This window comes from Corylus avellana, chromosome 3 (assembly GCF_965113065.1).
Source record: "Corylus avellana chromosome 3, dhCorAvel1.hap1.2, whole genome shotgun sequence".
Taxonomy (NCBI): Eukaryota; Viridiplantae; Streptophyta; class Magnoliopsida; order Fagales; family Betulaceae; genus Corylus; species Corylus avellana.
The window spans coordinates 25,513,748-25,535,392 of record NC_142492.1 but is presented as its reverse complement, the minus strand read 5'-3'; the positions used below and the strand labels follow the sequence as shown (position 1 = coordinate 25,535,392).

General features: G+C 35.1%; 1 protein-coding gene across 2 annotated transcripts; it reads left to right on the top strand.

The window, feature by feature from the left end:
• The first annotated feature begins 10,348 nt into the window (after positions 1-10,348).
• On the top strand, positions 10,349-21,536 carry LOC132173332 (alpha/beta-Hydrolases superfamily protein). 2 transcript variants are annotated; one of them, XM_059584808.2, is made up of 5 exons: positions 10,349-11,249; positions 12,547-12,583; positions 13,264-13,500; positions 13,638-13,685; positions 21,147-21,536. In XM_059584808.2, the coding sequence occupies exons 1-5, from the start codon at positions 10,924-10,926 to the stop codon at positions 21,321-21,323; spliced, it is 825 nt and encodes a 274-aa protein (XP_059440791.1). In that variant the 5' UTR covers positions 10,349-10,923; the 3' UTR covers positions 21,324-21,536. The 2 variants fall into 2 exon arrangements, with proteins under 2 accessions (XP_059440791.1, XP_059440788.1); XM_059584805.2 differs by lacking the exon at positions 21,147-21,536 and adding an exon at positions 19,989-20,771 and having other exon boundaries at positions 10,354-11,249.
• Positions 21,537-21,645: the final 109 nt, after the last annotated feature.

The window sequence follows — 21,645 nt, the reverse complement described above, 5'->3', positions numbered from 1 at the left end:
AAATGGCTTTTGGTTTACCCGATTACGTTATCTTTCTAATAATCTTACTTAAAATATATAGATTATTATTTGAATTTTTTTTTTTTTAATTTTTTCCCTATATTTAAAAGGAGGAGCTAATTGTAGTAGTGGCAAACTTAAAGGTTAGTTTGAATTTTATTGATTAAGATAATCCATTCAAATTGAGGCTGGATCTTAGAATTGGCCGCCAAAGGCCCACTTATTTTTCCTTCACATGCCATTACGAGAGATGTTTGCTGCTTTTTGTTTGAGAGACATATGGTAGACTTCGATTGAAAAATTTTAAGTCTATAAATTTAAAATTTTTATAGATCTGTCAACTTATATGTTGCCTGAATAGTGAATATGTTATTGCGTCATTTAGAATTTTTAAATGAGATAGCACCATGTGTATGGTTAGATACAACAAAACAAAATCTTGGCCATAAAATAAATATTCTCCATTTCACTTTTTTAAAAAAATAAAAAATAAAAAAAAAGATACAATGGAGGGGATTCTGATGAAAATCTTGTGGGTATTCTTTAATACGAAACTTAACAACTCAAGCCTACTAGTATTTTTCTCAAGTAATGTTAAACACCACACTTTTATCTCACTTGCTGATATTGCACTGTCAATCAGCCATTGAATTTTTTTTTTTTTTTTTTTTTTTTAAACAATGGCTGATTGACAATGCCACATTAGTAAAGTATGATAGTTATAAGATAAGAGAGTAGTTTCTGGCATTTCTCAATTTTTGATCTTGAAAAAAATAGTAATGTTATATATCATACATTGATACCAATATTCACAAGTATCTTACTATGTTGACCTTCCAACGATAATCTACCTTTGGTTCTTTTCTTTTTTCTTTTTTCTTTTTTATTTTTTTAACGATAGTTGATCCAATGGTAGATTGGAATATTTGTGGGATTTGGTATGGTATATAACATTATTTAAAAAAAAATCAATTTGTAAGTAACATATTAATTTTGCGCCTCACGTGTTAAAAGGTGTAAAAGACAAGAAGCCGTGCTTGGGATCTAATAAGACTAAAAACTTTGAATCTCTAGATGTCCAGTTCCTCAAACTTTGCTTTTGTCTCTTCTTTTTGGTGTTTATTTCTTATGCCAGGGGAAGATCATCACATGCACTCTCCCGGCCACTATATCTTTCATTTCTTTTTATATAAAAAAAGAAAAAAAGAAGCAGATAAAATACTTTAATACACGTCTTCGTGTTTGTTTTCTCATGGATTACAAGAAGAGTAAGCTAAGCAAGAGAGACAGTCTCTGATATTTAAATATAAAAACACGCAAACAACTCTGACCCCCATGTAGGGCTGATAAGGTTCCTCGTCAAGACAAGACATTGCTGGCTTTGTTTATGTAATTAATATTATTTTGTTAATCATTTTAATGTTGCATGAACGAGGTGCATCGATCTCACATTCTCATGCAAGGGAAACATAATTTCATATCTTTCTTGATAGTGTACAGATACCAATATTGCTACACCATATCATGCTGAGGAATGTGCCGTATGTCAATGTGGTCTACCACTGATCTCTCTTTAAGTTCTGCCACTTTGAAAAGCTATCCTAATTTTTAGGATTTTACATGAGATTTTTTAATACCTAATAACCGCTAACAAGGAACCAGCGCGTTGGCCACACGTGTCAATGAAAGGGCAGGACGGAGGGTGGCACGAGGTTGGTCAATGGCGAGGAGACTAGGGCACGTGCATGGTGGAGGAGAACGGACGGTGATAGATCTAAAGTTAAGCGGTGCGTAGGCCACACGTGTTAGTGGGAGGGCAGGATGGAGGGTGGCACGAGGTTGGTCAACGGCGAGGAGACTGGGGAAGAGCACGTGAATGGCGGAGGAGAATGGACGGTGATAGATCTAAAGTCCCAGCTCTAACAAAAGAAAAGAAGAGAGAATAAGATCAGTAGTAGGGGAAAAGCAGGGGGAGGGGAGGGGAGAGAGGAAGGGAGGCTTCTGCTTCTCCCTCCTCCTAAATGGTTCACGTACGTGGGGGCAAAAGGGTGTTTGCTTAGTCCCAAAAGGGATGTTTGCTCGACAAGAGGAGAAGACTTGGCTATACCTTTGATTAACTTCATTTTGCCTTAATCAAGTATACAAATGTAAATTTTGTTTGGAATTACCTTAAACATTTATTTGATGCTCCTTAATCATGGTGAAGCCCAATTTTTACCTATGTATCTCCAAGTTTGTTTCAAGACGTATATTGTTGATATCCTAATTATTTTAAGGAGTAATGCTTGAAAGCAACACTTTTTCCGGAATTTCGGAAAAAAGTAATGTAGGATGACAAAAGAGTAATTTTGCATTTATTCTTTTATATTACCATTTGCCATTCCACGTCACTTTCTCCTGATGAATTTCGAAAAAAAATGATCCTAGCTCTCAAGCATTAATCTAGTTTTAAGATTATAAATTCTAATATCTTTTTAGTGGGATTGTGTATCCTCTTAGAACTAGGAGTCATATTCTTTTATTATTATTATTATTATTATTATTATTATTATTAAATCCTAATTTTCTTAGAAGATGATTATTTTGGCCTATAAATAAAGCTCATGTCAATATCCTAGAGGATTATTTTATTTGAATTTTTTTTTTTCATAAATATGCTATTTTATTACTAATTATCTCTCCTAGTGTAGGGTGACTTATTAATTACATCTATAAAGCAATTAGTTGCTAATTAAGCACATCTATAAAGCAAAATGTCTAACTTAATTTCCTCCATTTCAGGTAAAAATTTGTGATTATTTCCATGTCCACTACAGTTTTACAATTTTTTAATCCACTTATGTTTCTATCTTATTATTATTCTTAATCTTTTATAATTAGTTTGATACAGGAAATTATTATTCTATTTCCTAGTGGACTGGAAATTAACTTCAGAATTCCTCTGGGTACTTGAGGTGTCCCTCCAACTTGATTGTTGACTTTCTCCTTTGGGAAGCATGAAATTTTCTCCTCAATGTAAGAGGGGGACCCTTTCATAATGGTTGCTCATTTTCTTAACACCAATAAGATTAATGATTTGGAGTATATTTTAATAAAACGTTTTGATGTGACATAAAAGTAAAAACAATTTTAAGTATTTTGTGAGTATTTTGTGTTTTGAGTTGTTCATTAAAGTTTTTTGTTTTAGAAACAGGAAACAAAAGGGAGAAAAAAAAAATAATGATGATTTTGTTTATTGTTTAGCCAAGATGGGAATTTATTATACAAATATAGAATGGAAACAAAAAAAAAAAAAAAAAAGGTTCATCAATTAAAATTCAGATCAAAGTAGAGGGAAAGCTTTCCATTCCTGGCTTTCTCAGTTGGGTATCACAAGAAACTTGTAAAGATGCCAATCTCCATTCATTAATTTATGTGAGTTTACATACATAATGAGTAATGATAAGTATCATACGTACCTTTATCTCAACCTCTATTTCACTATACTGATATGACAATACTTATATATATATATATATATATATATATATATATATATATATATATCCACACAAGAGGGGGAGGGGGGATTCGAATTAGTGACTTTTACTTCATAAGGCGTGGTCTCTAACCGATTGAGCTATCTCTTGAGGACATATGACAATACTTATTGTTAGAACTAGTGGCTAATATTTTTCAGGAAGAGAGTAATATTGGAATACTAGTGGTTGGCCGAGTAGACGAAGTGGCTAAAATACATCTGTATAATTAGGATTTTTCATATTATGTTATAATCCTGAATCATTAATAATAGAAAAATAGCCGCACTCTCCTGTGGACATAGGCACCTTGCCAAATTGCGTCAATCTGTGTCTTGACTCTCTCTTAATCTCTCTTTTCGATTCCATATTATTCATCATTGTTATGCACAATAACAACACTTATAAACTCCTAGACCAACACTTGTTAAAATACAATAATTTAAAAAATAAATAAATAAATAAGTTTGTTAGGCCAGCCCAATAAAATAAAGGTATGATAAGAGTGTGTGTTCTAGCATTTTTCTTACATAATTATCAAAGTCTCATTTCCAAACTAACAAAAAAAATTTATAATTAATATACCACATTTTTATCTCATAACTATTTCAGAATGCTGACATGACAATCTCACCAAATATCTTTTTTTAATAAAGACCAATCTAAAAATTAATTAAGACTATCATATTAACCACATAAAACAATCACAAAATAAAAATATTATTTCTAGAATTAGCATTTACTCAAAATTTAGATTCATCCAAGAGGAAGAGTACCATTTAAAAAAAAAAAAAAAAAAATTCTTCAAACACTCTAATGGGGCAAGATTGGGTAGGCTAAACGTCCCATGCCCACACGTGGCAGGCGTGGAAAGAGTGAGTGAGGCAGGTGGGGACCCTAGAGCCGTCAGATGTATAAAATGTGAGAGAATGATCAGTTTGGTGAGGCATCAGCATCGCCATCCGATTCATGATGGGGTCCCCATGAAGATTTCACAAAGTCAAAAACAAATCAAAAATAAGGATGACCCTTGGAAACTACAACAGGAACCCACCATCAGAAGATGGCTCAGTGGCACATACTGGGGAGACAATTGCTGCTTTCTGGTAGAGCTGCTTGGAGATTGAAGCAACAAGTCCTCACCCAGGTGGGGAAATCTGGACCCTACATTTGTTGTTTGATCTGAGCGTTTGGAAGCACCTGATCAAGACCGGGCGTACTAGACCCTACTACAAGTGGATAAGATCATAAGAGATAAGGTACGCATGTTGATGCAATTGAGTCTTGGTGGGATGCAACTTCTGTGCACTGTCCATATTCCGTTGATTCTATACTCAACAATCAACTCAAATCAAATGGTGACATGTTGAGGCATTACATCAATTAATAATGGAGAGATTAGGGGGGCTAATCTCGGTATCGAGGAATAAGTATAAAGTTATATATATCAATCGTAATTTAATCTATTTAATTAAATTGATCAGACTTATCAATCTTAACCTTTTAGTTTTGTATTAGATTTATGTCGAGGTTGCAGGTCGTGTCAAAAACTGATAATCGTAGTGTCATGTATCGAGTTCAGATTGTGCCGATACATGAGTATAAAACTATATACGTCAACGATTTAACCTTAACACTAATTTTGTTTTGGGTTCATATTGAATTCATTAGTCAGTGTAAAAATTATTGGCTTGTTTCAAATTTCATCAAGAGCAATGATAATAAAAGAGAAATGCTTCATTGACTTGATGACACATTTTCAAAATCAATAAATCTCATATGATATATATTATTTAGGAACAAACTTCTATTTTTCAACAAAAACCCTAACCTCCATTCTCTCTTTTTTCTCGAACAACCATATCACAATAACCACAAAATTATCATCAGCCATACAACACGCCACAACCTCAAACAGTCAAACTCAACAATTACAACATCCAAACAAAAATCAAAACACATATTCAAGCATTTCCTCAAAACAACCACTCTCATCAAAACATCAATAGATCAACAAACCAACTAATAAACTCAAAATACCAAAATAAAAACATTGAGAGTCAATAAAGTTTGACCTCTCTCTTTGGTTCTTGGATGATAGTGAAATTTCCCTTCACGTTTTAAGAAACTTGAATCGCACTTTAAAATTTTACCTCGTTTGAACAAACGCATGGCAGCTACGTTAAATTGAATGTCGATTCTCATTTACTCATGTGTCAAATTCTAATCGTTCAAATGAGCTTGGCATATCAAATATTGGTAGGCCATCTTCGCCTACCATTCCACGTGGCACTGCCACGTGGAGATGCCGTTCTGTTTGAACAAATACGAGGCGCATAAAGAGAAATGTTATAAATTAATAAGTTCTCCATATTTGATCCATATTCTCTTACAATTAATTATTAGATTTATGGGATCCACCATTTACTTATGTGGGATATACATAAGTCTACAAATCAAATGGTTGATTATAAAGGAATATGGGTAAAATATGAGGAACTTATTAACTCTTAAAATTTCTCCATTCAAATGCACTGCTCCAATTTTAAATCTTGACCGTTCATTATATTATTTATTTTTCTTACACGGGTGCTATACAAAAGTTAAAAGTGCTTATTTTGAGAAAGAGAAAAAGTAGGTATAAAGTTGACTTCTTACCTATAAAAAATAAATAAATAGTTATTGTGATTGTCCTGTAGCCACCCCCAACTAAGGAGAGGGCTTGCTGCAGGGGTTAAGTCCCCTCCTTTCTTTCTTGTAGCCGCGTGTTCAAATTTGCTTGCGATAGTAGTTGCATGAACCTGAAGCTACTAAGAAGGGGTTTTATTAGCTTGTACTTTGGTGGGGTTGTGATGACAGACTCGCATTCCCAGATAGTAGTTATGGCTCAAATCGAACATTCCACAACGGGTGGGAACCCGATGGTCACGCTCAAAGGAAAAATTACACTGGTCGCCCCTTCCCATCCTTTCGCTTAGAAAAAAAAAGAAAAGAAAGAAGAGGTGGCCGTGTGGCCTCCCATCTCTAATCTTCTTTATTTTCTTGAAAAAATTTAAGTAATATTTTAGCTGTTACACCTGAAATTAAGCATATGTTTTCTTAAAGAAAGTCACTTCTATTCGGATGTGGTGTAAAACTTATTTTTACAGCATTCAATATAAATTTGACACATCAGGTAAAAACACCAACTGCAATGGAAATGAAGACATCGTATCTTTAATTTAAATCAATCCTACCATGCACTCACCACCGAACCCCTACCTACCTCTGAGCCCTCGCACACCTAAGACTCAAAAACCAACCAAAATGGTGGATTCGATTGTTTTATCAATGAGTATTTTGTCAATAAATAAAAATTATTTGGCGTGAAGGGTTATATTATTTTTTTTGTGTTTGAAGCTGAGGTGTATGCTTTCAATTGAAGGGTGCAAAACACCAAGTTTACACCATGACTTTATTAAAGTTATTATCTTTCTCAAAATATTCCTATAATAATGTTTAAAAAAGTTTTATAAAAAATGTTTTTAGTTATTTGTTAATCCTTATGAGAAAAATGTAATCATTACAAAAAAATTAAGCACATTTTTTTTTTCAAAATATTCTTATAAGAAGGTATGAAAAGTTTTCTAAAAAATGTTTTATATTTTGAATTGTTTGTTGATGGTTATGAAATTTTGAAAATTTAAATCCAAAAGTTTATATATATATATATTACTTTGAGACTCTTATAACCCCTCCTCTTTTATCTGCTCTCTCTTTTTTTGGTTGCTATGGATATTGAACATTGCAAAGGGAAAATTTCAAATGTTAAGACCGAATATTTGTCGCAACCATTAAAGGGAAAGTTCAAAATAAGCAAATTATCGAACCTCTTGCAATATAAAAAGTATAAATTTAAAAGACACAAATAGATATAACAGTATTTTGGCAATATTAAGGGCTCGAATAATAGGATCCTCTTAATTTTGAAATCAAGATGATCTCGAGAGATTTTATGACCATCTTTTTATTTTATTAATAGTATATGTAATAAGGGTGGTCCTCTTATAGGATGGCGTGAAACATCTTACTTTTACGGCATCCAATAAAATATTGACACATTATTTAAAAATTCTAAATATAATAATTACAAAAGCGCCGGATCTTATTCTAAAAAAAATAAAAATAAATATAAACCCAAACAACCCAAAGACATCTCTTCCTAGTTTTTCCTTTCCACGATACCCCACAGTTCTAGCCCTAAAATACCCACCACCTCTTCAGCACAACTCTACTATCGGAATCCGCCAAAGCCACAGCAGAAAGTCATCGCCCGAAGCCACCATCTTTTAGGTGAAGTTTTGTGCCTCTCTATTTCCTTTCTTTCTTTAAAAATGGGTTTTGCTAATTAGAGAAAATGGGTAATAGAAATGTGTTTCAATTTGGGTATTGCTTGTGGGTGGCGAAATTGCCCTGGTTTAGTGGTTTTTTTTGCTAAGCATTATAACTCAACAAATCCTCAATTATATTAATTAAAAAAACAATGTTGTTATCTTTTCTTAATGAATATGAAAAGTAAATAAATAAATAACATTTTAAATAGAAAAATAAAAATAATAGTTAAAATTTTAAGCCAGGTATAAGTACTTTAAAAAAAAAAAAATTAATAACTAAAAAAAATGATTATTTAACTAAAATTTAGACATCTCTCATCCATCTCTTATTATTATTATTATTATTATTAAATCTACATATTTAATGGTATTTTGTTTTGTTTTTTTTAAAAAAAATGAAAGATGGAGGAATATCTCTCTCTCTTGTTATTAATAAGTAATGACACAATAAAGAAGGCATGTGGATGTACTCTTAAATAATTAAATTCAAAGCCCACAAAAGAAAAAAAGGGGAGAGGGGGTGAAATGTAGAGGAATCTTTACAGCAAAAACCTGCTACTCTACTGCAGAGGCAAGTACCATGATATTATGTGTTGCTTGGAAATCTATGTAGTAGCCCTGCACCACTCTCGTACTTATTCACAAATCTCTATAACGGGCAAAATGCCATGAAAATATTTTGCCTAACCTGCCAAATTAGTATAAAGCACTAAAATCCAATTCTGATTAATCACCCTAGTGGCCCTTTTTTTAATCCAATCGGCCACTTTTCTTTCTCTAATTTTGATATTCCCATGACTTTTTCTTTTTCTTTTTTTATTTTCATCCCCCTTTTTTTATTGAAGAACAGTTGATAACATGATTATGTCTAACCGACATGTTAATCAATCAAGCATGAAATTGATGACTTCTTAGAAAACAAGGTAGAAATCAATGACATTTTATCGAAAATCATAAGGGAGGACATTGAGATTCTTCCTTTATATCTACAATCCCCCAATGAAAGTCAAAACACATCCCCTCTTAACAAAAGATGAACAAAGTAACAGACATAAAGGACTCTTTTGCTAATTTTATTTTGGGGCGTGTTTAAAAAATATATATTTTGATATGACATAAAGATAAACAAATATTTTTTAATGTACTTTTAAATTCTTTGCTAACGTTTTTATTTTAATAGTAAAAAACAAAATGGAGAGAAGGAAATTTTTTGGAGTAACTTCACTGAAAACTCCTGAATTTCTACCTAATTTGACAAATCCTCCTAAACTTTAAAATCTTTTAATTTAGTCTTCTGAACTTTCAATTGTAATAAATTTGAACCCCTCTATCAGATTTTAAACGTTAAATAACGTTTATACCCCCTGATTTTTTTTTTTTTTTTTAATTTTTTTTTATAAAATTTCAACTTTACCCTTAATTTTAAAACGTGTTTTTATTAAAAAAAAAAAAAAAATCGAAGATATTTTGGTATTTCTAACTGTTAAATTTGACGGAAAGGATCAAATTGAGAGCAATTGAAAGTTCAGAGGATTAAACTGAGAGATTTTAAAGTTTGGGAGGTTTGTCAAATCGAGTGGAAGTTCAGAGATCTTCAGTGAAATTACTCCAAATTTTTTTGTCTATGTTTGTTTCGATGTAAAACCTTTTATAGAAAAGATTTTTCATATTTTTCGATGTTTAGTATGACTGAAAATCTTAATTAAATCAAAAACATTTTCGGTTGACTAGGAAAACCTCATTTAAGCTGAGTAAAATGATTTCTTCTTCTTTTGTTTTTTTTTTTAAATAAATTTTTATTAACAAATTTTCGAGTTAGAACTTCTCCTTATTGATTCATAATACTTGACCTTCTTCTCCATGTACTTTATCTTGTAGATTATTTTCCTTCAATGCTACCACCACCGGAGGTTGTCGAAAGTGGCCGATCATCATCGTCAAAGGTTGCTGAAAGTCATCGGAGGCTATTGACTGCGGTTGTCTTCATCACTGATTTTTTGTACAAGCTAACTACTAAAAAATATTTTTAATTTCCTTAAATATATTTTTTAACACAACCAGGCTTAAGTTGGATTAAAATAATTTTTTTTCAATTCAATTTATTAAACTAATATGTTTACTTTTCACATCCACTTTTAGACATACATGTACAACTTATACGTATTTTAAATACATTAATTTAATAAAGCGAAAACTTTCTCCAAAACAAAATTCCCTCTAAAAAATTCCTTTAGAAAAAAAAAAAAAAAAAACTCACTCAAACAAATCATTAGAAAAAGACAGGTGTCAGCAAAAAGCAGAGAGTAGCTTGGTTTTATACACACAAGAGAGTATGCATAAAACTGATAAACTGGCCAAAAATTAAAAATGTCTTGTAGCAGAGGGGGAGGAGATATCAGATACAAAATTGACTCGCTTCCCTGTACGCCTGACAGACAATGAAGTCATGCACATAAATTAAAACTCAAATCTTTGAAGTGAGTTAAGGCTCTGTACACTGTTCCACCACTCTCTCTCTCTCTCTCTCTCTCTGAGAAAAAAAGGTGCAAGTTTTCTCTCTCTCTTGCCACCCTCTCACTCCACACTGTTTCTAAACACCGACTTAACAATCCTCTGCCTCTTTCATTATTCACTGATACACACAAACGAACACGCAACGAAAGTGTGTAAAATGTCATCCGCCATTAAAATCCAGCCCCGTTTTGTACAAATCTAGTTAGACAAATGCATACCAGTATTTGAGAAAAAACTCACCACTGTTACCTTTTCTGGCTCTCCACCATTACCACACTCTGTTTCTCTCTGCTTTCTTCTTTCTCTCTCCCATCCTATCAGAGGCTCAAAGAAGACCCACAAAACCAGCTCACTCTTCCAGTCCTCCACATACGCACATACACGAAAGCCCTCAAGAAAACCCACAAACCCCTACGCTCACATTTTCTGTGTGTGTGTGTGTGTGTGTACACATGCGCTCCAGATTGGTCATGCTTCAATGAATTTGGATTCTTCATATCCATCTTCTTGGGGGGTGAATGGGTTGCATGGTCTCTCAGCTGGCGGCCAAGTTCGCCTTCTTTCCGCCATCGCCGCCCACGTATCAGATCAAGAAACGAGACGATGGCAAGCTCACCGTGGTGTCGTCTTCCTCACCGTCGATGCCGATTCCTCTCGCTGACGACAATTCCTTGGACGTGTTGCTGATTGATACTAAGCGTGGCAATAAGATTGTTGCTTTTTATCTGAGGAATCCATGTGCTCGCCTTACCTTGCTTTACTCCCACGGCAATGCTGCTGACCTTGGCCAGCTCTATGACCTCTTTGTGCAGCTCAAAGTCAATCTCAGAGTTAACCTCATGGGGTTAGTCCCTCTGTTTTTGTTTTAATATATGTAAGATGCAGGATAATGGGTTTTCTTTCTTTTGTTGTGTAGCCATCTATCATGGGGTTTACACTTAAAAATCTTACAATTTTTTTTTTTTTTTTTTTTTTTTTTTTTTTTTTTTTTAATTTTATGAAAAGCATAAATCTTTGTTTCATGGCTTTGATGCCTCTCTACCCTTCCATTGTTGTTGTTTTTTCTTTTTTTATAAGCGAGGTGGTTTGTGTGATTGAGATTGATTTTTCATTTACTGTCTTTTCTAGTGAGAATGTAGTCTTTTTGGAACTGGTTTTGTTGGGCTAGATCTGTTATTGGTAAAGATGATAGGTTGTTCGATCTTCTGACCAATAACTTTTCTTCTCAAGGTGTTAGTGGGTAATGGCATTTTCTTTTTTGCACAATGAAAAGGTGAAAGTGAAGAAGGTTGGTGTAATAGTTTCCCTGGAGTTGCCATTAGTTCTCACCAGTCTCTTTCCGCCTTTCTTTTTGGCACTCATTTTTACTTTCCCTTCCAGTATAAAGTAGTTGAATTTTTATTTTTAAAATTTTTTTTGCTTGGATGGGGCATGGCTTTGTATTTATCTTTTTTTTTTGGGTGTTCTGTGCTTTTTGAGATCTGTAAGATTTTATGGCGTGAATAGCCAACTCGAAATATTTTGAACTTTCCAAGATCTACTTTTTCTTGTCATATGATGCACCGATTTTACTCTGATTTAGATCTTGGAAAATTCTAGTCTTATCTTTCTATTTTTTCATGTGACTATGACTCTGGAAAATTTTGAAAGTCCTGAATTTTCTCTCATTTTTGTTGAATGAATATAACCTTTTGTTTCTGCTTTAAAGGCGTTATTGTAATCCAAATTGTGATCTTGTTATCGACTTGATTAACACGCTTTTATTTAGAGGGATTTGCTTTCCATGTTGAACTAATCTTAGGTACAATGTGATGAATTTAAGCTTTAGTTAGTGTCTGTTTGGAATTGTGTTTAAGAAATAGAGTTTTTAAATCAAAAAGAGTTTTTTTGGCAAAAGCTTTATTTTTAAGCTTTTGTTAAAAGTTCGTTTTTGTCATTTTTAGGCTTTTTGACCCTTAAAAGCGCTTTTAATATTTTTACCAAACAAAAACTTTTTTCTTCAAACGGACTTTTTGAGTGTTAAAAGCATTTTTAGGCCTCTCAAACGTAATCCCAAACAGGGCCCTTAATTTTGTAGTTCCTGCTTCTCTCCTGCCATTTGGATTTATGTTAATATCTTCCATCTGAATTTTATGATGCAGATATGACTATTCTGGCTATGGAGCTTCTACGGGTAAGGTAGGCTATGATTCAGTCTGAGCTGTACTATACTATGCAGTTTCATCATAGTCCTCCTTGACTTTCTTACTTGTTAGCGGTGACATCAGTTGGTAATGGTATGCTGATTTATGAGGTGCACTACCTTATTCACATTATAGAAGTCAGTAAGAGGAATGGACAATGAATGAGGACTGTTGAGACTTATCATGTATAATTGACCAATAAAAGAAATGCATAAGCAAATGAGGCATACATTCTCAATCAAGATATGAAGCAATTTTAAGAAAAGTTAGGCATTCGGTTAGAATCATGAACAATTTACAACCTAATGAAAAATGTGATGGATGATTTTGATGTATCTAAAATCGTCTTATTTGTATACTTCAGAACTCTACTACAAAGTGGATGCATCATGTATATTGTCAGCTTGGTTTGGTCAGTCGGTCCTTATATTATCTAGATGAAAATTTTCTATATACTGATAGCCTCAATGTTGAATCATCTGATCAGGTTGGCTTCATGGTTTATGTGAACTTTGTTGGGATCTATGGACCTGATGGATCCTTTCTTCCTTCTATTTACCAGTTTGCATAATTTTTTTGGTTTTTCTTGTTAGATTTTATGTTTTAGAGAATCTCTGAGCCTTGTGGATCGAGTGGTTGAAGTGATTAATCATTTTTTGTCTTTATGAAATGCAGCCTAGTGAATCCAATACATATGCTGATATAGAAGCAGTATATCAATGCCTTGAGACCGAGTACGGAGTTAGCCAGGAAGACCTAATCTTGTATGGGCAGTCAGTTGGAAGTGGCCCAACACTGCACTTGGCAGCTAAATTGCCGAGGCTCAGAGGCGTAGTTCTGCACAGTGCAATTCTTTCTGGTCTTCGTGTCGTCTGCCATGTCAAGTTCACATTTTGCTTTGACATTTATAAGGTAAGGAGCTCAAACCTGTTTCTTATGACAGATGTTGTGACTTATATAATGACTAATATGCTAGAACTGAGCATTATGTGCTGGTTTGTTGCTATTTCTGCTGCATTTGAAGCTAGTAACCATCCTATTTTGTGCAGAACATCAACAAAATTAAGAAGGTGAAGTGTCCGGTGCTGGTGATACATGTAAGTGTTTCTTGCCATGTTTAATAATTATAGAGCTCTATTTACCCAGTAGTTTTCTTGCTTGTTTGTAATTGGTGACTCAAGGGGACAACCACTTGAATGCATCTATTTTTATTGGAAAGATTGTTTGCTGATGGTTCTTGAAGGCTGAAGAAATGTTTGACTCTCCTTCCACTTGAATCAATTGATCTGATGATTGTATATGATATAGTTGAGCTTGTGAATGAATTCTCTGACACATGAGAACTTTTTCCACAAATGGGATAATCCTAACTGTCTGATGAAATAATTTTCCTGGCATCACTGTAATATTATACTCAAAAGGTAGAATTCTAATATATCCGATGTTCAAGTAGTCCAGGTAGTCTGGTTTTTGGTTATGATGAAACATGGCACCATTTCCATTTAGTCCTTTATCTTTTCATAAGTTATATTCAGTATAATAGAAAATTAGTCAAAAGGTTTGAATGGAAACATCTAAAAAGTGAAATGTCTTGAATGCATTGGATGCAGACACTAGTGCAGGAGTCTGACACTGATGTACAAAAGAAAACAGGGGATTGTTCATCATTTAGGTTTTTATCTGATGGCTACTAGTACATCATATCTCCGTAAGGGAGTAGGCAGTCTAAAGCATATGTTGAAAGGTTACATGGAGTTAAAATGTAGGTTGAATAGCAGGTAGAGAATCTTGCAGAGAGAGGTGATGTGGAAAGGTTCATTAGGTGTTCTGCGAGTAGCACTGGTGTATCATTTGGTACTAATGAAGGTCAGTATGTACAGCCAGACATGGGGAACTTTCTTTTTTGTTTGGACATTTGTGGGTGATACTGTAAAATTGAATGCTTTATTGGAGAAGTCGAATAATGTTTAGACATGGGTTCAAGGTGTCCTGTTTCTTAAGTTGTTCTCAAAGTGATCAGTGAAATCTGTGAATTCCTTCTGTTGGGTTCACCACACGGTCTGTTTTTTTTTAGAGCTCTATTGGCATGGATGTGATCAGATGATTGCTTTTCATTTACTTTGGCATGGTTTTTGAACTACATTGATGGACGGAAGTGTAGTTATGGTGGAGTTAATTTACAGGATTGAGAATTGTGAATTTGTATCTGGAGGAAGCTGCAGTGTGTTGTATAGAGGGTCTTTCCATGTTCCAATTACTATTTGTTGCATGCTTGGAAAAAAAAAGTACTGTTTTGTTTCATTACCAACTGGAATGTTCGTTGGAAGCCAAGGTTCTTATGAAAATAGCAAGTATTTGAATTTATTAATATGCATCAAAGGGGAGATTTGGGGGTGATTTAAGTAAAAAGGGCATGGTAACAGATGCAATAGGGTTTCTTGTGGCAATTAGTAATTTCTTGTATGCAAGGTTGGGTACATTGTCATGTAATAGGCATCCTTTGTGTTGAAATCTCGAAACCTGGCCATTTCACAAAGTCATTCCTCAGGAGCAATTGGTTTAGATCTTGGGAAATATCATCTCATTGATATCTTGAGGAAACAGTTATGGGACTATGCAATCTGAAAGTGTAGAAATTTGCTGGTGACCTCTTAATCGTATTATATTTGACTGCTGGTTTACCATGAATGATGAAACACACCTTTTAATATTAATTCTCTCATTTGCATCATATATAAGGAAACTAGTATTGTTCCCGAGCCTTATATATCTCACATATGTTAGTAGACTCATTGATATGGCTGCAGAATAAGCCTAGATACCTGACCCGATCTGCTTATTTAGAATTTTGATTTCTGGCCCACGTCAGGTTGGAAGCTGGAAATGAAGTGTTGGAAACCCAAAAACCTGACCCAATCCTAAATTGAATTTACATCAAGGAAAATATATATCCTTATAGCAAAAGGTGTTGTTTAGCTTCCATATATAAACCTATTCTGAGAAACCTTAACCATTTTCCAAGCATACCTCCCTTCATTTAAGTCTTTCCTCTCGCTTGCTCCCTCCATTGTCTCCTTACATCATAGCCTTCACTGTGTATCTCTGTTGCCGTTGCCGTTGCCGAACCACCACTAGTAAGCCCAACCTGCCTTTTGATATGAGGGGGTCGCTGATAGCTCGAAAATCCTTAGAAGTTGGGTCAGTTCGATAATGACATACCGATTCCTGCCTCTGTCAGGGTTGGAAGGCAGAAGGGGTGATTTCCAACCTAATCGAGTCAGTGCCCACCGTTACTCATTAATTTCTCATAGAGCACTACTTTCATTTCATAGCTGCATGTAAGTTTTTGAATGTTGTTATGCCCCTCCATCTTGCAGTTTCATTTGTGATCCCATGGTGGATTTTGGTTGTTGTTTCCCTAGATGTAGGCGTGGAGTCTAAACCACGTTAAATCTGATTGTCTCGTATACATGCAATTTTACTAGGAGGTGATGGTGACTTCCATAGTAGGGAAATGTAAAGTAAAGTTTTAGTGGTGAGCATTGGATTCTTGGTGTAACTGGCATTTGAATTGTTATGAAAAGGCTTCTACTCAAGGGGTTGGCTAGCAGAAGTGGAGCTTGGTATGGTATGATAGAAGATTCACTCTTGGAGGAGGAAATTTTGTTGGGATATCCATTTGTAAGTGGTTAATTGGTTAAGTGGTCCACTCTCACATCGAGCAGTAGTGACAAAAGTTAGTGGTTAATATGACATTGTAGGGACTAAATCTATTGTAGAAATTTGTAATAAAATATAAAATGGAAGAAAATATGGTGGAAGTAGAGAGAAAGGGGGGCGAGATTTTGGAGTGGTTCGGCCTTAGAGGCCTACGTCCACCATTGGGAAGTGCCCTTTAGGGCTGCATTTTGCTTTTATTGACCTATACATGTTTGCAATACAAATTATCCTATTTATAGGAAAATGAAGTAGGTGGAGTGATATTACAATCACTCATCTATGGTAAATTCTCTAGTAAGGAAACTCTCTCAAACCTAATACGTAAGTGTCCTATATTCTGACATCCTCCTCAAACTCAAGGTAGAAGAAGCTTGAGTCTAGCTTGAGTTTGTAAAGAAAATAGCTTCTTTTTTTTTTTTTTTTTTTCAATTGAAGTGGATCTGGTGTGGCTAGGACAAATGTATATGTGTGAGTTCGGCCCTCAGATGCGTTGATGAATAGATGGGGATCGTGTGCGGCAATGGCAAAAAGCTGGATGTGAGCTCATATAGGGCTAGAATCAGGTGCGACATGAAGCCAATTTTGGGTGTGAAACAAGGCAATGGATCTAGTCATGCTAGTAGGAGATGGTGTTGGTCCGAACAGGGACTGGGTGGTGGCCATCGATGGACAGAGTGGCTGTTGACGATGGATGTCTGAATGGTGGACCACGATGGGCCGATAGTAGCAGCCAGATAATTGGGTCGTGATGCTAGGCTGACAAGGGCCGAAATATTGGGCCAAACTAGACTGGAGGTAGGGCCAACTATAGGCCGAAGAATGGGTTATTTGGGTCGAATCGAGTCACACGAGACTATTGGTGATGTGTAGAAGCGCGTCTATGCTGGTAGAATCTTTAGGCAGCATGTGTTGGCGCGTGAGACCTCCATTTGGGTTGCTTTTTGTGGTGTTATGTAGATCGGCCTTCGAACTTCCAATTGATGTTCTCATAGATTGGATAGAATGCTCGAAAGGCATTGATCCGAAGTAAACAATGGTTGAAGGCTATGAGGAACATCAGGAAGAATGCCAGGAGAGAGACACTATTAGGATGAATGTCGGAAAAAGGAAGGAGAAGTTTGGAGTCCACAAGAAAGTGGCTATGATATCCTTTTTTAGGGAGGTTGACACCTTCATGAGTCTTTCAAAATATAGCATATTGGGACACTACTCTACTTAACAGCTTGAGCTTATGAATTTGAGCCTGACTATGCTATATTAGCACTCACACTTGTTATATCTTTCCAATGTGGGACTCAGGATTCAAACTCATGATATTTGTTCTAATACCATTTGTCACGACTTGGGAAAGCGCTAGTCACATGTATGCTATTACTCTAAAAAGACTAGTCAAGTTGCAATGGGAGCTTCCTAGAATCACTTAAAGCCCAATCCCACTTGATAAGGAAGCAATATGGGACTTAGTACCTATGAGCTTTTTTATAATTCACCTACACCATGTGGGCAGTTCATATTCTTAATGTGGAACTAACTTTTTGGGGGTGTTATAATTTTCCCCACTCAAATCCTTGACGTCACTGCCATTTCATGAAGTGTTTCAATGTCATATGGTGTTATTAGGTTGCTCTTGTACCGTCTAGAAATTCATAATAAATTATAAAATGGAAGAAAATGTGGCAGACGCAGTAAGAAAGGAGAGTCGAGATTTTGAGGCGGTTTGCCCTAGAGATCTACGTGCACCATTGGGAAGTGCCCTTTAGGGTTATATTTTGCTCTTATTGACTTGTATATATTTGCAATACAAATGACCAAATTTATAGGGGAAATGATGTAGGTGGAGTGAAATAAGAAAGGTAATCAAATCTTATTACAATCACTTTTTTAGGGTAATTCTCTAATATGGAAAATCACTCAAACCTAATATAGAAGTCATATATTCTAACATTTGTTAGGTTAAGTTATTGTGTGAAGGTGGTGGCCTAACATTTTGAATTAAGTATTTACATAAAGACTTCCCAGGCGCCAATGTTCAACATTCACAAATCTTGATTCAAGAAAACCACCACACTACTTTTCCTGTGGGAGAATCACGTTAGATTGAAGCTCCCCTCTTGGTCTGAAGCAGCAACCCTAGAAACATTTTTTTTTAAAATGAAAATTTCATTAAAGAAGCACAAGAGTTACAAAGCACTCCAGCTTAAACCAAGCTGGACCAAAAACTGCACCACACAGCCTACAACAAGCACTACAAACAACTATACAACTAAACTCAAACACATTACTTGAGTACAGTCAGAACTCAAGCCCCTCTTCTATCTAACTGTCCTTCATTATCTCTGCAGTATAACAGAACATACAAATCTGTAGAACAAACTCCCCTCCAAAAAAAAAAACTGCATATGCAAATTTCAGTAACTAATCTGCATATACAAATCAACCACAACCAAACTCAGATTCCTATAAATTTTTCCTTTTTCGTTTTAGTAAACTGATTCTTAGGGTTTAGGCTTGTATTAAATAGATCATGAGAAAATAGGTTTCAAGGGTATCTCAAGTTTATGCCCACGACTTTTGGTGCACACCTCAAGTGGAGGCAATCTTGAGAACTATTTCTCTAAATATTTTATAAGGGAAAAATGCAAAATCAGTCATTGTGGTTTACTTACTTCACAATTAGCTCTCTATGGTATCAAAATGAACTCAAAGGTCCCTAATGTACGCAAGAAATAATTTACTTCTTACAGTCAAATTTCGTCCACTTAACATATGTTATTAGTGTGACATTGACTTAAATAGGACACGCGTCACAATTTAGTGGTTTTGACGTGTCGCACTATCAGAATATGTTAAGCCAATGGACGGAACTTGACTTTTAAACCTCAGGGACTTTTGAGTTCATTTTGATATCACAAAGAACTTATTGCAAATCAGGTAAACCACAAGGACTGACTTTGCATTTTTCCCATTTTATAATGTAGTAACTCATCAAAAATATGGCATCGAAGATTTCATGCCTCAAATAAATCTGATATAAATTCTCAATAAACAAGCATAAAAGTCACAAGTTTTCTTGTGATTTGTGTGTGCACTCTAAATCATTTGTAAAGGAAACACATGCTTTTTTCTCACCCGAAAAAGTTCTCTTTTTTCTTTCTCAGTTTCACCACAACTGCTGTGTGGTCACCAAGGAATAGCCTTTATATTTCCCTCTTCTTCTTTGCCTTGTCTATGTACACAAAAGAAACTTAGTCCATATTCATTAAAATTATTGTTTTTAACATTAACAAATAACTCAAAACACAACATTTCTAAAAACACAAAAACAATTTTCGCCTCTACATCACACATGAACATTTTTTCAAACCAAAAACAAAAGACACCTCCCAAAACACATTAACAAGCATACCCTTTGTTTCCTTAGTCGGTCAACCAAACATGGTGGATCCCATATTATATTTAATACTTGTGTGCACTAAATGGATTGTTGATCTAAATCTCTGATCTCCAAACATGGAAGAGGAGCATCTATTTCGCTTTGTTTGGAGAAACTTTGATTTTGTAAGTGCTGGTATTTGATTTTGGCATGTGCCAAGCTAACAAACAATTCTGCTCTATGTAATTTATCTGTCCTAATTTCCTGTTCACAACCTATGTTGAAATGGGGTTGGATAAATTTACAGGGCACGGAAGATGATGTTGTCAATTGGTTACATGGCAATGGGCTGTGGAAAATGGCAAGGGAACCATATGAGCCTTTATGGATTAAAGGAGGTGGGCACTGCAACTTGGAGCTTTACCCTGATTACATCCGCCATCTTTGCAGATTTATCCAAGAAATGGAGAATATAACCACAGAAATCCGCCTCAAAAAGATCCGGCCGAGTCTGCGTAGGCCCTCAGTTTCTAACAGGTGCTGCAGAATTAAAATATGTCGACCAAAATGCCCTGATTGTTCAAGACCTAGTTGTACTTGTATCAAATGTTCCTGGCGGCCCAAATGCCTAGAATGTGGTAAACCTTCCTGCCCAGAATGTTGTAGACTAAGCTGTCCAGAATGTTGGAGACCCAGCTGCATAAAATGTTGCTGGCGACCCAAATGGCCGAAATGTTTGAGACTGAGCTGCTGCCTGAAATGTTTGAGACCGAGCTGCTGCCTGAAATGTTCGAGACCGAGCTGCTGCCTGAAATGTTCGAGACCTAGCTGCTGCCTGAAATGTTTTAGCTGGCAATGTTGTGTGGGAACAAGAAGTGGGTTAAACAGAAAGGAGGATGGCTAATGCAATTATGTGCTTTGTATAGATTGCTGAACTTGCTAACAGCCCTCTAATCTTGTGTAGTAGTGTACCAAAAGGAGGAAGTAGTTGTTACTTGTTGGATACTCAAAAGAAATTTGTAATTTAATTATTTTATTGATACTGGTGTATTCAAAAACTTTAATTTGATATGGGCTCTTTTAGAAAACATGCTGCTGGTAAACCTTAAGAAATTTTTAGACAGCTTATCTTGATTGTCAAAGTTGTTATTGGGTGTCCAAATCTATTAGGTTTTAAGTTTTTGGGTTACAGTCTCTCTTAACTTGTGTGGCAATTGTGTACTCTCTAGGCATCTATTTCTGCCAATAAGTAAAATTGGTGTCGTTTTGGATCCTATAAATTTCCTATTTTCTCCATGTTGCAAAACGTAAATCATTTTCTCCCATATTTTTGTCATTTCATCGTTTGTTCCTCTCTCCACTCTCCTCTTTTCATTGCCCTATTTTCCATTATGCACCTTAAATCGCTTGTTTTCGCTATTTGAACCATCTCTAAGGTTTTTGTCTGAATCCTCTGACATTTCAGGAGTGGAGGCGGTGCGAAAATGACCTCTGTTACAAGAAGAGTAAGAGATTTTCTGACTCTTCTAACCCCAATGGAGGTGGAATGCAAAGTCTCAATTCTCTCGACTTGGTGGAAGGCAATGCAGAAGCAACGTTTTGGTTATGGAGAAAATATTCCGAGAGAAAGAAAGGAATATGACTTGAGATGTTCTGTTTGATTTGAAAAAATATTTTGCAAACTCAAAATAAAATAATCAATGTTGTTGAGAAAAGTTTGATAATGAGAGTCTTAGTAATTGGTCTTAGAACTTTGCGTTTGTCTAATTACTAGTTGGGGGCAACCCACTAGATTCCTTTGGATGTATTAATATAAACATTGAGATTGCTTGGGCCTTAGGAAGTTGCCAATTGTAGCTTTTCAGTATGAACTCCAGTTAAATCAATGTTTTCTTTTTCCGTGATGAGCATGGACTCGTTGGGAAAACAGATCATCTCAATTTCAAATAAAATATAGAAAAATT